The sequence below is a fragment of the Schistocerca serialis genome, chromosome 3 (assembly GCF_023864345.2).
Source record: "Schistocerca serialis cubense isolate TAMUIC-IGC-003099 chromosome 3, iqSchSeri2.2, whole genome shotgun sequence".
Taxonomy (NCBI): Eukaryota; Metazoa; Arthropoda; class Insecta; order Orthoptera; family Acrididae; genus Schistocerca; species Schistocerca serialis.
In genome coordinates, this window is record NC_064640.1 from 309,549,415 (window position 1) to 309,566,110 (window position 16,696).

Here is a 16,696-nt window from a genome sequence, read left to right on the forward strand (position 1 = left end):
ATAAATAAACATGAGGGTTGGGCAACACTGCTTGAACATAAATGCGGATGTTAGCCAAGCCTGCACGTTGTGCTGCTATATTTGCCCATGAATGGCATCTCTGCAGTGTCTTCAATATGACACAAGCATCAATAATGGTCAGAACAGTGTTCTGTGTAGTTGTGAGCGCATTATGTTGGATCTAAGTGAACACATATGTGGGCAAATTGTTGGTGCTCATATAGTGGGTTCTTCTACAACCAATGGAGCTGACATGTTTGGACTTTCAAGAGGCACCATATCAAAGATTTATATCACATACAGGGAAAGCAGAAAAACACCATCCACCAAGTCACAATGTGGACGAAAGTATGTGTTGAGTGATTGTGATAGATGGTCACTGAACAGGATTGTGATGAAAAAGAAGAGGACAACAGCTGCAAAAGTTACTGCAGAACTCGCAGACCACGTCAGCACCAAAACAACATAAAGGGAGCCCCATAAGCATGGAATTGAGGAGCCAGCTAGAATTTCAAAACCATTCATCAGTGGTGCAAACACTCGTAAGAGGAAAATGCGGCGCCAAAGCCAATAAATCCTTGACTATGGACAGTGGTCGTGCGAGTTCTGTTTCACACTGTTTCAAGCTTCTGGCCATGCATCCGTCCAAAGAATGAAACATGGCAAGAGTAAAGTGATGACTTCGGCAACCACATAGTGGTATTCCACGGGCCCCACGGTTACTCTCGTGGGTCACGTTACTGCCATAGATTATGTGACTATTTTGGTTGAGCAGGTCTATCCCATGGTACAATGTTTGTTCCCCAATAGTGATGCTGTGCTCCAAGATGACAGAGCCCCTTTCCATACAGCTCACATCGACAAAAACTGATTTTGTGAACGTGAGGATGAATGCCCTCATCTCTCCTGGACACCACAGTCACCAGATCTCAATACTATTGAGCCTCTGTGGTAGACTTTGGAGAGAAGGGTGTGTGACCACTGTCCACCTCCATTATTACCTGAACTTGCCACTGTTTTTCAGGAAGAATGGTACAAAATTGTCTTGAAAACTGTAAGTGAGCTATATTTATCCATTCTGAGCTGATTGGAAGCTGTTTTGAATGCCAATGCATTTCGTACTATGTATTAAGCATGGTAATAAGTTTTGTTTTTGGTGTTTCCCCTGTAAATAAATAAATGAAAGTATTATGAGAGAGCTACAAAAGGTTCTCAAGCCTAGTAGAAAAATGGCACTGATATCAACAAAATTTTATTTCTGCTATACTCACACATATTTCCCAATCATGTAACTTGTGTGTCAAATTGATCTGCTGAATAGATTTTTTGTACGGATTTGTGAAATAGTTATGATGGTGTTTTTTATTCAAACGAATGAACTAGAATACCAATGCAGCATAAACATTCTTGTTTTGGATGTTTGCTCAACAATCCATATTCTTACAAAGTTGGTGAATATTTACAGTTAGCTACTTCATTTCAACAGTTTAGAAATGGGCAGCTCAGTTCAAAGTGGCTGAACTTACTGTGAAGATAGTTCACATGAAGGACCTCCACTAACTAATGCCAGAGACAAAAACATTGAGAAAGTGTGTAATGTGGTATTACACCATTGGTGAATAAGAATATTTCTCATTCAAATAAATGAACTAGAATACCAATCCAGCATAAAGATCCTTGTTTTGGATGGTTTATCAACAGTTTGAGCTAACACCACAGGCATATTGGAAAGAGTACAGCACATTTTACAGGCAGAATTAAGAAAAAGAGGCCATTGTGTAAAGTGGCTGCCTCATTTGTTGAATGATGACTGAAAGTGAAAATAAAAATCCAATTTGTCAGCAATGGTTGAACCTTTTAAATCTGTTTATCTCTGCAGTTACAATCATAATAATCTTGAAGAACACACACCTAAATAAAATTACCACTGCAGCTGCAATACTGCTGCCTACTTCAATGTTTTTGTGCCTCTTGTTACATTGAAAAATAACTTTGGTCCAGTAATTCACACCATAGACAAACCAGAAATTGGAGCATAGGTTGATAGCAGTGCATCTGCATCATAAAAGGCAGTCTATATCAACTGCTGGAAGATGTGACCATTGTTTTCTTGGATGTAAAATGGATTCTTCTTATTGATTATAATTCTTTTAATCTCCAAAAAAATAATGTGAACTTCTGTGCTGGCAACTGTTGATTAACAACAGAGTACAATCTGGAATGAAAATTTGTAACAAGTTAATACTGCACATTAACAGGAACTCAAATAAGAAGTAACTGCCTTTCACAGACAGCACTCTAGGAGCTGCAGCTCAGAGTATCAGACTAAAATCTTCAGTGTGCCAATAGTTACTTTCTACAGGTTCCAAACTCCCATAGGCTATCCCAGAATACTGCATTGCTAGCATCAGGTGGAGAGAGGATTAAATGGCGAGTTTGACTTAAAAGCTGGCATCTGAATGAGTTCCAGTCTGATATGTAGTTTTAATTTGTTACAAATGTTCAATCACGACATGTATCAGCACCAATGTGTTATAAATGTAGGATAGATCAAAAAATGTATACATACTTCGAAATTTTTCATTTTGAGAGTAGTGAAGGCGTGATCTGTTTTACTTGCTAAAAAAGATTCAACAGCTTAGATTGCAAAAATATTTCTTGATGTAAGACAACTGGGTTCGACAGATTTTGCTGTCATTTTCAGGACTTAAAAATCTCTTTGTTGTAAAACGTGTTTATTTGACGCTGAACCTCATGGCAAGTTGTCAAGTGGATAATGGGCTGATTGTTATCCACTTGACAACTTTCCACAATGTTCAACATAAAATGCACATATTTTACAACAAAAAGATTTTTAAGACCTGAACATGACAGTAAAGTATGTTGAAACCTGTTGTCTTGAATAAAGAAATATTTTTATGTGATCTGTGTTGTTGAATGTTTTTATATGCACTGTGATAGTGAAAACCTTATATATTATCATCAGTACTATAGTGACTCAATGTTAAACAATTACAATAAGAGTTCAAACTGCAAACCAACTGCCTCAAACACTTCTGAGCATGATGCTGCATACTCAAGGTCACGTCTTCCAAAGCAGCAACAGGAATTGCTTGACAAGCCATTTTAATTTCATTGCGCAGTTCTGCTAGTGTGCGTGGCTTCCTGCTGTATACTACGTTCTTAAGGGTACCCGACAAGTAAAAATCAAGTGAGGTCAAATAAAGGCGAACATGCAGCGTGCTCCATGGCACCCTTTCATCCAATCCAATCAGAGTATGATGATGCAATAGCTCCATACTGAACAGTCATATACCACTGCTTGCTCAACGAAAGATCAGTACCCGAAGACTGGAAAGTTGCACAGGTCACACGTATATTCAAGTAAGGCAATAGGGGTAATCAGCTGAATAAGGCCCTTATCATTAATGTCGACATGGAGCAGGATTTTGGAACACATATTGCAAATGAACATTATAAATTACCTCAAAGAGAGTGGTTTATTGACACACAGTCAACATGGGAGTTGGAAAATATTGTTCTTGTGAAACACAACTAGCTCTTTAGTCACACGTAGTGTTGAGTGCTATTAACAAGGGATTTCAAATTGATTTCGTATTTCTAGATTTCCAGAAGGCTTTCGACATTGTACCTCAACAAGCGGAATGCAATCAAATTGCGTACTTACGGAATATTGTATCAGTTACATGACTGGATTCGCGATTTCCTGTCAGGGAGGTCAAAGTTTGTTGTAACTGATGGAAAGTCATCGAGTAAAACAGAAGCGATTTCTGGCGTTCCCCGATGCTGTCGTTTACTGCCTAGTAAAGTCATCAGAAGACCAAAACAAATTGCAAAATGATTTAGACAAGATATCTGTACGGTGCAAAAATTAGCAACTGTCCCTAAATAATGAAAAGTGGGAGGTCATCCACACGAGTGTTAAAAGGAATCCGATAAACTTCGGTTACATAATAAATTAATCAAACCTAAAGGCCACAAATTCAACTAAATACCTAAGAATTACAATTACACACAACTAAAACTGGAAAGTGCACATATAAAATGTTGTGGGGAAGGCGAACCAAAGACTGTGTTTTATTTGAATATGCAAAGGATCTACTAAAGAGATTGCCTACACTATGCTTGTCCGTCCGCTTCTGGAGCACTGCAGTGCGGTGTGGGATCCTTAGTAGATGGGGTTAACAGAGTACATCGAGAAAATTCACAAAAGGACAGCACATTTTGTATAGTCGAGAAATAGTGGAGAGAGTGTCGTGGAGATGATACAGAATTTGGGATGGACACCATTAACACAAAGGCGTTTCTTGTTGCGGCGGAACTGTCTCACAGAATTTCAATCACCAACTTTCTCCTTCGAATGTGAAAATATTTTGTTGATACTGACCTACATAGTGAGAAATGATCATCATAACAAAATAAGGGAAAACAGTTCTTGCAAGGAAATATATAGATGTTCATTTTTCCCACACTCTGTTTGAGAGTGGAATAATAGAGAATTATTGTGAAGGTGGTTAAATGAACCCTCTGCCAGGCACTTACGTGTGATTTGCAGAGTATCCCTGTAGCTGTTGCACTGATATCAAGATAGGTGCACAGATGCCTATGCAAGCGTGATGGGGCACCATCTTATTGAAAGAAAAAAGGTTCATCACCAAAGAAAGGACAAATGCACGGTAAAATTAACGCGTCCAGCATCTCTCGCCAGTAATTTTACCTTTTAAAAAGAAATTTCCAGTCAATCCCCTTGACGATAACCTGCACCAGACATTACGTCCCAGAACACTGACCACTCGCTCGACAAACGTACGGATTTTAGGGAGCCCAGTACACACAGTTATGCCTGTTTACCGTGCCATTTAATTTAAACTGTGCTTCATCAAACTACACCACACTGAAAACAAAATTAGCGTCACGTTCAATATGCACTAGGAACCGTTCACTCAACTGACTTGTTTTGTTTTCAGTCGCCCTCATTCAATGTAACAACTGCGGAATGTAAACTTCTTCACTTCTTCACTTTGTGGAAAATATGATTTCTGCTCACACTATTTATGCCTGTTTCACGTGCACATTGTTGTGTTGATCTCTATGGGGAGTATGTGAATGCATCCAACACCTGAGCAGAAGACTCTTCACCCACTGCTGTGAGTGGCCGGCATGATCTTCACTGATGCATATTCGTGATTGTTCCTGCAGTTTGGAACATACCGTGAAGGTGAGTGATGCTTAAGCGTGTTAGTGGTTCAGTTCCAAATTCCTGCCCCCAATGTCACTGCACTTCACTGATGTTTTCCAAGTTCCAATACCATTTGAGAAAATATTTTCACTGCTCAAATGTCAGTCACGTTTGCACCACGGCTTCAGTTTGTACACTGACATCGGCGTATCGCAACCCTATTGCCATCTTTTGTTCGACCACTGTACTACATGTTCAACCTGTACCCACTGTGACTTCGAAGTGTACGATTAGTACAGCCAGTTTTAAAGTGTATACATTTTCTTGAACTACCTTGTAGTTACATCGAAAAAAAATTGGCTACATACCAAAAAATTTATTTACATGAAAAAAAAAGAAAGAAGAAGAAGAACAGCAACCAGTTGCAAATATTAATTAAATTGTTATTTGAAAATCCACCGTGATCAGTTTATGACTTCAAAATTTCATCCTTACATAGTTGAATTATATTGCAGTCTATTAATTGTGTGATGTCTGAACATGACCATGAAACACAACAGAAAGGTGATAAAACCTAACAAAATTAGTTGCGAACTTTTTAAGACTTCTATTTACCTATTAGCTATGTGCAATATACATGTAAAAACTGTCTGAAATTTTGAAATAATACTAGGTGGATCTCAAATGAATTTTTGAACCAGGCTGCTCCTTCTGAAGTTAATTTTTTTTATATAAGACATGTATTTTTGGGGCACTGGTCTTAGAAAAAGTGTTGTAGTCAATACATGACAAATTGTGCACATGGTGCAGCTGTTGAATGGAGGCTCAGATGCAGGGAATAAACTTTGAGAATACATTACTAACATACAAACAATAAAAACACCCCTCCACATCTAACACTGAAATTTGGCAGTACAATTTACAGTGGTGCTTCATTTCAAGTCATGAAATATTACCACTCACTGACAATGTGTGTGCAGGGTGGGGGGAGAGGGGGAGTCAGTTCAAGCATACTCATCTCATAGCAACTGCATGATAAAGCAGAACACAAAATGGAGTGAAGTGTTGCAGGTGAGTCAGAGCCAACAAAGACATAATTCTTCGGCTTTTGAAATGTAAATAGTAATTAATTTATGAATAAACCTACATAATGAAAAACAATAAGTTAAAATCTTTAACAGAAAGGTTAATTCTAGTCCCTCATGTATGTTGAAGCTACAGCTATCAAGTTATTTTACTGTAATTCTGGATTAAACATAATTAAAATATAATTGGAACAACTGGGACTAAGTCTTCTCAGTTATTCAAAGAAAACTATCTGAAAGCTAAAGGCTGGATACTGAAACACATCAGTTACATTGTACAGGATTGTCCATTAAGAAGCAGGTATTTCAGTCAACTGTGGAACCTTCTGCCAAAATGATTCAGTAAAAATAAATTCTGAGTAAGTACTGCTCAAGAAAATGAATAAAATATTACCCTCAACTACTTCTGGGTGGGCTTGACAGCCTTGATAAATTTGAAAGGAAGACTGTTCCACCAGGCTGTATTTTAAAACTGTGCTTTATTGATTATTACTATTCTTTGAGCGTGGCTCATTCTCAGTTGCATTTACAACAGAAATCATGGTCTCCAAATAGCAGTCACACACCATGCATAGTTGTGCATAGCACAATCATTAAAGTGCATGATCTTGCAATGTATAGCCACAAAAAACACCTACCAATAGCAAGAGACTTCCATTTGATGAGGACGATATATCCACATCTATTATATAAGCACTTGAAAATGAACCAAGCTCTAAACTAGTATTGCTTAAAATGTACAATTTTTAAGTACAGCCCAGTGGAATGATGTCTTTCTTTAAATATTAGACTACTTTTCCTAACTAACAAATGACAACAAATAACAACAACAATAACAATTATAATTATTATAATCACAATAATAATAATAGTACACTATACCACTCAAGCTGTAATATTCTACTTGCATAACTTGAAATATCAGAACCAGCATTATCCCACCACCACTTAATACAGCTACAAATTGACGTATATTAATACGGGACACGAAGTGTTTGCCCACAGTTTAAACAGTAAACATATCAGATGCCCTTCCTGTGTTATTAGGTGCCTTTCTCTTGCAGTTCTTTAGCTTTTTTAATTTCATTTTTTTTCCTATCAGTAAAGTCAGCCCAAGCAAAAACTGCTCATATTGTGTTTCATATGATCACAACTGTCAACAGGAGTGTTCTTTTGGTTCTCAAACAAAATTACGTCTAAATTGTAATTTTATGTTCGTAAGTGGTACAACTGCCTCAAATGTTTGTTGAGCAAACATATTTATACACTATACTAAGAAAAGGAAAGTCACTACTCACCATATAGTGGAGATGCTGAGTTGCAGATAGGCGCAACAAAAAGACCGTCACAAATAAAGCTTTCGGCCAGAAAGGCCTTCATAAAAAAATTACACACACACACACACACACACACACACACACACACACACACGACTGCAGTCTCGGGCAACTGAAGCCACACTACAAGCAGCAGCACTAGTACATGATGGGAGTGGTACCTGGGTGGGGGTAAGGAGGAGGATGGGGTGGGGAGGGAGAAGGATAGTAGGGTAGCGGTGACAGACAGTGAAGTGCTGCTGGGGGAGGGGAGGGGGGGGGGGGTGGCGCACAGGGGTGAGGTGGAGAGATTGTAGGGTAACTATATGTGCAGCCGGGAGGTTAGACAGAGGACAGGGGAGCAGTGAGGACGGGGGTGGGGGATGGGGTGGAGGGGGGGGTGGGGAGTAATGGAAAGAGAGAGAAATAAAAAGACTGGGTGTGATAGTGGAATAAGGGCTGTGTAGTGCTGGAATGGAAACAGGGAAGGGGCTGATTGAGTGAGGACAATGACTAACGAAGGTTGAGGCCAGGAGGGTTACGGGAACATAGGACATATTGCAGGGAAAGTTTCCACCAGCGCACTTCAGAAAAACTGGTGTTTGGCAGCGTGCTCAGCAACAGGGTGGTCCACTTGTTTCTTGGTGACAGTTTGTTGGTGGCCATTCATGTTGACAGACAACTTGTTGGTTGTCATGCCCACATAGAATGCAGCACAGTGGTGACAGCTTAACTTGTAGATCACATGACTGGTTTCACAGGTAGCCCTGCCATTGATGGGATAGGTGATGTTTGTGACTGGACTGGAGTGATGGTGGTGGTGGTGGGAGGATGTATGGGACAGGTATCGCATCTCCACTATATGGTGATTACTAACTTTCCTTTTCATAATATTTTTAAATTCCATCCTATATTTTCCATTGTTTGATTCATATTTATAGACTGTAACAGCAAAATACAAAGAATAGTGTTTCTATAAGAAACCAAATATGGCCACTGAGCTGCGCTGTACTGTCTTCACTGTGCCATCGCATAGCTGTATCATGCCATCTTCACAGTCCTATGATGCTACTGTGATGAGTTGCTTGGCACAGACGCCATATTCAGTCACAACTGGAAATACTTTTCATTTTTGTGTTTTGCTGCCACTGTCAATAAATAATCTTTAATTGAATATTTCACTATGCTAATAAGATTCCTTTATTGAATAGGCACATAAATTACTTTTAATTTTTAGAATGGGAACCCGAACTACTTTCTTCACTGACAACGGAAGTCAAATGAAATGTGTGGGGGACACTTTCACCCTCAAAAACACCACAGACTCTTGTGTGGTGAAGGAAGTACAAACTACATGTAAAGTTGCAACAATTTATAAAATCAATAAAACTGAAGTTCTATCATGTACAAAAATCTAACTTGATTATAAACTGATATGTTAAGATCCTGCAAGTTTGTGTATATAATTTATGGAAGGTGAGCAATAAATTATCCAGTATTTATTCTGCAAAACCTCAATTCCTCAGATCAGTTACAGATGAAGGACACATGATGTCTTGTGCACAAATATTGTTTTAATATTTCGGGTTTCATGTAATTTGGTTTTACATCATATGGCACAAATGTACGCTAAATTAAATATAAATGGTATGGATACATAAACATATCGAAGTCAATTGTAAGTTTAATTCTTCACATGAAAGGAAAGAATTTCACTGGTAATCAGAATTGTGCAGAATAGGTACACAGTTTGTGGGCTACATAGTTTAACTGTGTTCTAGAGGTATTTAACTGTAAAGAAAGCAGAAAATTTTCAAAAATAGTGGTAGGTGTGAGCAAGTACGGATATTATTCGCTATGACGATTTTTGACACTAATGTAGTTAAAATGTACTGCAACATGGAAGTGTCTCTCTCTCTCTCTCTCTCTCTCTCTCTCTCTCTCTCTCCCTCCCCCCCTCATCCCCCCCCCCCCCCACACACACACACACACACAGAGAGAGAGAGAGAGAGAGAGAGAGAGAGAGAGAGAGAGAGAATGTTGCTGGCTGAAGGATGCAGAGGGGGAAAAACAAAACCAATGAAGTGCTGTTCACAATAAAATTCCAATAACACCTTGATTGCATTTCCAAAATTTATGGTAGAAATCACATATGGAGGTGAACCTTTGTACATGGGAGCATCAGTGATCGTCACAGGAAACTAGAAATAATGGGAATCTGTGATGCCCCCCCCCCCCCCCCCAATAAGCTGTACAAACAGGGCTGTAGTCTTATAAATGTCCCATACTCACACATTATCTACACTGCCAAAATCCAGTTCTCTGTACTCAGTGCCATTTCGATGCCCATTGCTGTTCTGCAACTGAGTTACAGGCTCAAGATTAGTGTTATTACTATTTACATGGTTGCCACTTATTTCTGCTGTTTTCACATTACTATTCTCAGTTAACAATTGTTCACTAGTAGCAGTTTTCCCATTTTCTACAACACTGCTGGGAACCACATCTGTGCCCTTTTCTGTCTCCATAGACTCCTTATTCCCCACATCCATGTGACCATCTCCACTAGGCACAATTTTTCTCTCTTCTGTAGGACTGACATCCTTTCCATCTTCATCACCACCACTTTCACCTTCAAGCTGGCCCTGTAGTAAGAAGAAAATCTAAATTAGAAAATAGAATTGTTTTGAAGAAATATGTAAAACACCAATTGTTCTTAATTTATAGTGATGAACAATTTAAATGTCTCCAGTTGTAAGAATGATTAAAAAAAACTTTTACTAATTTCACCCCAGTGAAAACTTAACTTTGTGTTCTGCCTTACAGCAGGTCTTGTCATGGGGGAAGCCTTGTCAGAGAGCCCACCGCATGAGTGTCTAGGGAAGTGATTCCAGTGGTGGTTTCCCGTTGCCTTCCACTGATGATGATGAAATGATAATGAGGACAACACAACACCCAGTCCTTGGGCGGAGAAAATCTCCGACCCAGCCGGGAATCGAACCCAGGCCCCTTGGCATGACTGACCACTGCACTGACCACTCAGCTATCAGGGCGGACACCCCAGTGAGAATAAGGTCAATAACTGGCTGTTATAGCTTAAAAGAACCTTTCCAGAATTTGTATACAATGATTTCTGGAACACACACATTAGGACAGCTGGGATTCAACTCTTCATAATAAATTTTAATGGTGAATTTCTGCTATAGTATAGTGTAAATAATCATTTTAAACAACTTGAAAATCTGGAACAGGAATAACATGTGTGTCTCATACATCAGCCCTCTCTTCCCGTGTGACAGCCAATTTGCTATTTCTATGAACTATACATATAACCACAGATTTGAGTTTATTAATACATGGAGAATAAACTGTATTATGCCATTTACGTGTTTACAAGCTGAGTGATTCTCTTAGAAACTTGTTTTTTAACTTTTACTTCACGAGTTTACACTTAATTCTATTTTTGTTACTACACTGAAATGCACATTTCACATTCTGTTGAATACTACTGACTTTTACAGCATACTTTCTACATACACAACTAAGCTACTGGAAGAACTTGGTGTCTCAATCATGCTGAAGCCAGGAATGGGAACAGAAAATATCACAGAAGATGTAGACTTAGAAGGCGAAATATTATATGACAGTGATTTTGTCATATGTGTAACCAGTGCAAAGTACGTGGCGCATAATGACACTGATACCTGCGCTGACTATATTACACATTTTCAACGATAAAACAAACTAAGCTTCAGAAAGAAGTCCAAGAAAATCATTGTGTCATTTTGGGCTAATGTGGCAGTAGCATGTACTCATAGAGCTGTGCATGAACTCAAACTGAAATCTAACAAAGTAACAGTAGTGCATCAACTGACCAATTGAGATGTTGTTGCTAGATATCAGTACTGCAACTAACTATTGCATGCTGTACAAGATGGAGAGATCGATCCAGAAAGGCTGCCCCCCCCCCCTCCCCTCCCTCCAATGAAGTACGGATGCATTTATTAGGATACACAAACTTGCAACACAATCAAGTAGAGGGGTTGGGATTTGCATGGCTGCATCCCTGAAATTTAATAGGTTAGAACAATCAATGTTGAACTTTTGTAAATCATTATCAGTTACGTTGAGGACCACTGCACGATGTGAAAACAGGAGTGAGTGTACAATTAGTCCAACACAAATTACTGGACTTATTATACAGCAAAATTTTTCAGAAAATTAAAACATCTACTTTTATGCAGGAAAATGCAAGCTCTCACACCATTGATACATCTATGATAAAAGATTTGTTCGGAATGTAATGTCACAAAGTCCCGATTGCCTTCACTTTGGATATGCTTTTTCTGGCCTTCTTGCAGATGGTGACTGCCAGTTGTGCCATTTGGAGTTCTGTATCTTTGTATCAGTGTCATATTCAAAAACGTACAACTTATCTCCCACTACAACACTTTCCAAAATTTCAACACAATTCCAGAAGTTCTTCACAAATGAGTACTCGGCTGGACTTGTGGCTAATGGTCAAAATTTTTGGTAACAGTTTTGCACACAATTACTTCATTTGCAGTTGTTTGGTTACAGTCTTCTGGACAATGATTTTGCATATACCCAGAGTCGGAGCTATCAGAGGAACAGGTATTCTACAGTCAGTGTTCAAAAGTTCATGCACACACATCATGCTGTCTTCAGCTTTCCATGTTGAAGAGTGTCCAGAGAGAGTTTCATCATGAACGTCATCCTGGACTTCCATGCTGTAGTGACGTAGTGACTTGTCGTGACTTTCAGAAAGCTCTGAGGAAAATGAGGTGGGTTATGTTGGGAGCTAACAAATACACTCCTGGAAATTGAAATAAGAACACCGTGAATTCATTGTCCCAGGAAGTGGAAACTTTATTGACACATTCCTGGGGTCAGATACATCACATGATCACACTGACAGAACCACAGGCACATAGACACAGGCAACAGAGCATGCACAATGTCGGCACTAGTGCAGTGTATATCCACCTTTCGCAGCAATGCAGGCTGCTATTCTCCCATGGAGACGATCGTAGAGATGCTGGATGTAGTCCTGTGGAACGGCTTGCCATGCCATTTCCACCTGGCGCCTCAGTTGGACCAGCGTTCGTGCTGGACGTGCAGACCACGTGAGACGACGCTTCATCCAGTCCCAAACATGCTCAATGGGGGACAGATCTGGAGATCTTGCTGGCCAGGGTAGTTGACTTACACCTTCTAGAGCACGTTGGGTGGCACGGGATACATGCGGACGTGCATTGTCCTGTTGGAACAGCAAGTTCCCTTGCCGGTCTAGGAATGGTAGAACGATGGGTTCGATGACGGTTTGGATGTACCGTGCACTATTCAGTGTCCCCTCGACGATCACCAGTGGTGTACGGCCAGTGTAGGAGATCGCTCCCCACACCATGATGCCGGGTGTTGGCCCTGTGTGCCTCCGTCGTATGTAGTCCTGATTGTGGCGCTCACCTGCACGGCGCCAAACACGCATACGACCATCATTGGCACCAAAGCAGAAGCGACTCTCATCGCTGAAGACGACACGTCTCCATTCGTCCCCCCATTCACGCCTGTCGCGACACCACTGGAGGCGGGCTGCACGATGTTGGGGCGTGAGCGGAAGACGGCCTAACGGTGTGCGGGACCGTAGTCCAGCTTCATGGAGACGGCTGCGAATGGTCCTCACCGATACCCCAGGAGCAACAGTGTCCCTAATTTGCTGGGAAGTGGCGGTGCGGTCCCCTACGGCACTTCGTAGGATCCTACGGTCTTGGCGTGCATCCGTGCGTCGCTGCGGTCCGGTCCCAGGTCGACGGGCACGTGCACCTTCCGCCGACCACTGGCGACATCATCGATGTACTGTGGAGACCTCACGCCCCACGTGTTGAGCAATTCGGCGATACGTCCACCCGGCCTCCCGCATGCCCACTATACGCCCTCGCTCAAAGTCCGTCAACTGCACATACGGTTCACGTCCACGCTGTCGCGGCATGCTACCAGTGTTAAAGACTGCGATGGAGCTCCGTATGCCGCGGCAAACTGTCTGACACTGACGGCGGCGGTGCACAAATGCTGCGCAGCTAGCGCCATTCGACGGCCAACACCGCGGTTCCTGGTGTGTCCACTGTGCCGTGTGTGTGATCATTGCTTGTACAGCCCTCTCGCAGTGTCCGGAGCAAGTATGGTGGGTCTGACACACCGGTGTCAATGTGTTCTTTTTTCCATTTCCAGGAGTGTACTTCCAACTAGCCATGGCAGATACACTTCAGTTCACTAACAGCAGCATTAGAATAGAATTGGTGACAATGCTTTCCAGACAAACACTGTAGTATTATGAGGTGTTTTTGATGATAGGATAATCCACTCTTCATTTCCCATATCTAAATTCATGTGATTTCTACCTCTGGCTTATGTTAAAATGGAAAGATGTAGGTAAACAATCCTCATACACTTGAAGAGTTAGAAGACAGTAGTTGGCTTGTGTTTTCAAAAATTCTGATAGCCGAAATTTAACAAATGCTTGATAATGTATTCTTAAGGGTCAAATTGCTCTTGCTGCTCAGATACACAATTCTGGGTATCTGTTGCAAATAAAGGTAAACTTGATTTGGTCACATTCCGTGTTAGTTTACGCTCAACTTGGGAAGATGTGCCAAGCAGCTATGCTTCCCGAGGGAGATACCAGTACACATCCTGTGTAAACTGCAGGTGTGCACCAGTCTCATACATGAAACATTCTGTATATTGTGGATGAACTTGACTGCAAAACTGGAGACACTAGCAGTTTTAAGTTAAGTAAGTATAAAACTTTGAGCTTACATTGTTCAAAAATGCACAAGGATGGAGATGTAGTCGCACGCATTAGCAATAATGTTCAGTACGAAAAACATAATTTGGCAGTGCAGATAGCAGAGAAGATGTTCTTTGAGTCAGCAGCACTAAGAATAAAGCCAAGGAAGAACAGCTTAATATGGTGATGCATTTTTCATTCAACTGCAGTTTACTTGATAAATGTTCAACATGTAAGAAGACAGATTACACTAAATGTTAACACAGCCTCTTCAAGCAATAATCTACACTACTTTAGGTAATCTGACAAGTTAATTGTGCTACAACTGAATCCATGTGAATTCATCATAAACACACACAACAGCTGACTCCCAGACATGTATTCACCATTTCCACACAAATTTAAACAGGGAGGAATTAGGGCTTAGAACCGCTGAAAGCCACCTCTCTGATCCCAGAACTTTATCTGTACTACATGGTGACTTAATTATAAAAGAAAATTTTATTATTTTTATGAAATATTAAACCACAGTTTTAATCATCTGAGTGGGTAAAAAGACAATCTCAAGAATATTAAATTAATGCAGTAAATTAACAAATTAAAGGGAGATATGAAGGACCAAACTGCTGGATTTCCAAAGAAAATGCAAAGCCTAGAAAAAAGCATACAGGGAACCTTTAATGGAACTCACAGTACAGTGTTATGCTGATGTGATAAGTGAATCAGTAATGTTAGTAAAAACTCATGGTGTGTAGTAGACAAGAAACGTGGGAAGTGAGAGTATAAAGGCTACATACAGTATGTGAGAAATTCACAGAAGAAATTAATACAGAATTATGATTCAGGATCGGTAGTGAACTTGATCAAAGCTTCAGGGGTGTTGCTAGTGACATCCTGAAGTTATTTTGAAGCTGAAAATACAAATGTCCAGTGGCTGGTTTGACATATTATCTAATTTATTTAAAGAACGCAGAACTGAAAAAATATCACTAAACCATTACCACATTCAGGAAGCACTTCACATGGCCACGGGATTTTTCACATCCTGTTAAGTATCTCCACAATATCAACAGGGTATAAAAAGAAAGCAACCAGAGACTTACAGAAATCCAGCTCAGTGTCACTGACCTCAAAACTTGGTAGTGGACTTGAAAGAGTAATTCTTGATCAAATGGATTTTTTTTCTTTCGTAAATGTAACCTGCTAAACATTTTGCAAAACGAATTCAGGAAATAATGCAGGAGAAATGACTCTGACTTTCAAACAAACTACTTATTATTCGCACAGTCACAAACTCTATAATAACAAACAAAACAAAAAAACATAACACGTGTCTTCTACATGAATATTAAAAAAACTACCCTCCTTTCTCTGGTGCATTGTCTCATTAGCACAAAAAGCATTAAATCTTAAATCCCTTATGTAAATCACATAATAATAATACAATTTTTTCAGTACGTATTGTACAAGATGGGTAAAGTAAACAAAATCAATGGAATGTCTATAAATTTGACCAGTTCTTTTCATCCTGTGAATCATTCAACACCCTTACACAAATTCAAAACCTTATGTATAAGAGAAGTAACACTTGAAAATCCATGATGGAATAATGACAATATTATGAGAAGAATCAATTGCTACTCACCATACAGTGGAGATGTTGAGTCACAGACAAGCGGGGGAGGAGGTGGCGGGGTAGGGGTGGGGGGGTGGGGGGGGGGGGGGGAGGGTGAGCTTTTGGACAAATTTATAAGTAGACAAAACACACACACACACACACACACACACACACACACACACACACACACACACAAGCACTTCGTAAGTGTGTGTGTGTTGTGCTTGCATGAATGTGTGTGTGTTGTCTATTTTAGAAGAAGGTCTTTAGGTTGAAAGCTCACTCATTCGGCAGTCTTTCTGTTGTGCCTGTCTGTGACCCAACATCTCCACTATATGGTGAGTAGCAATCTATCCTTTTCATAATATTGTCAGAAGTAACACCGAATTTCTTAAATTCTTAGAAGTGAGAAAAAGAAAACGTGACCTTCATACAAAACAAAAGGTTTAATATCTAATATTAACCACTTATTTACCAAAATATAATGCAGATACAGAAAAGCACATTCATTTAAAACTATTTGTATCATAAGAAATTACATTAGGGAACTAATGTGTGCTAATACCAATCACCCACTCAACATCACAGAATGATGGAAACAAGGAAACTACGCTTAGTTTTGTATGAGAGGCACAGTATTCACCTTCTGTTCTGAATACAAGTATGTAA

The 16,696-nt window shown here is 40.0% G+C and overlaps 1 protein-coding gene across 22 annotated transcripts in view; it reads right to left on the reverse strand.

Moving 5' to 3' along the window:
• The window catches only part of LOC126470108 (ensconsin-like), a 406,217-nt gene that overhangs the window by 22,980 nt on the left and 366,541 nt on the right, over nt 1–16,696 (reverse strand). For all 22 annotated transcript variants that reach the window (XM_050097707.1, XM_050097706.1, XM_050097699.1 and 19 more), the window contains one exon: nt 9,894–10,246. In XM_050097707.1, the coding sequence (XP_049953664.1) occupies nt 9,894–10,246 (353 nt within the window). The remainder of the gene's footprint in view (nt 1–9,893; nt 10,247–16,696) is intronic.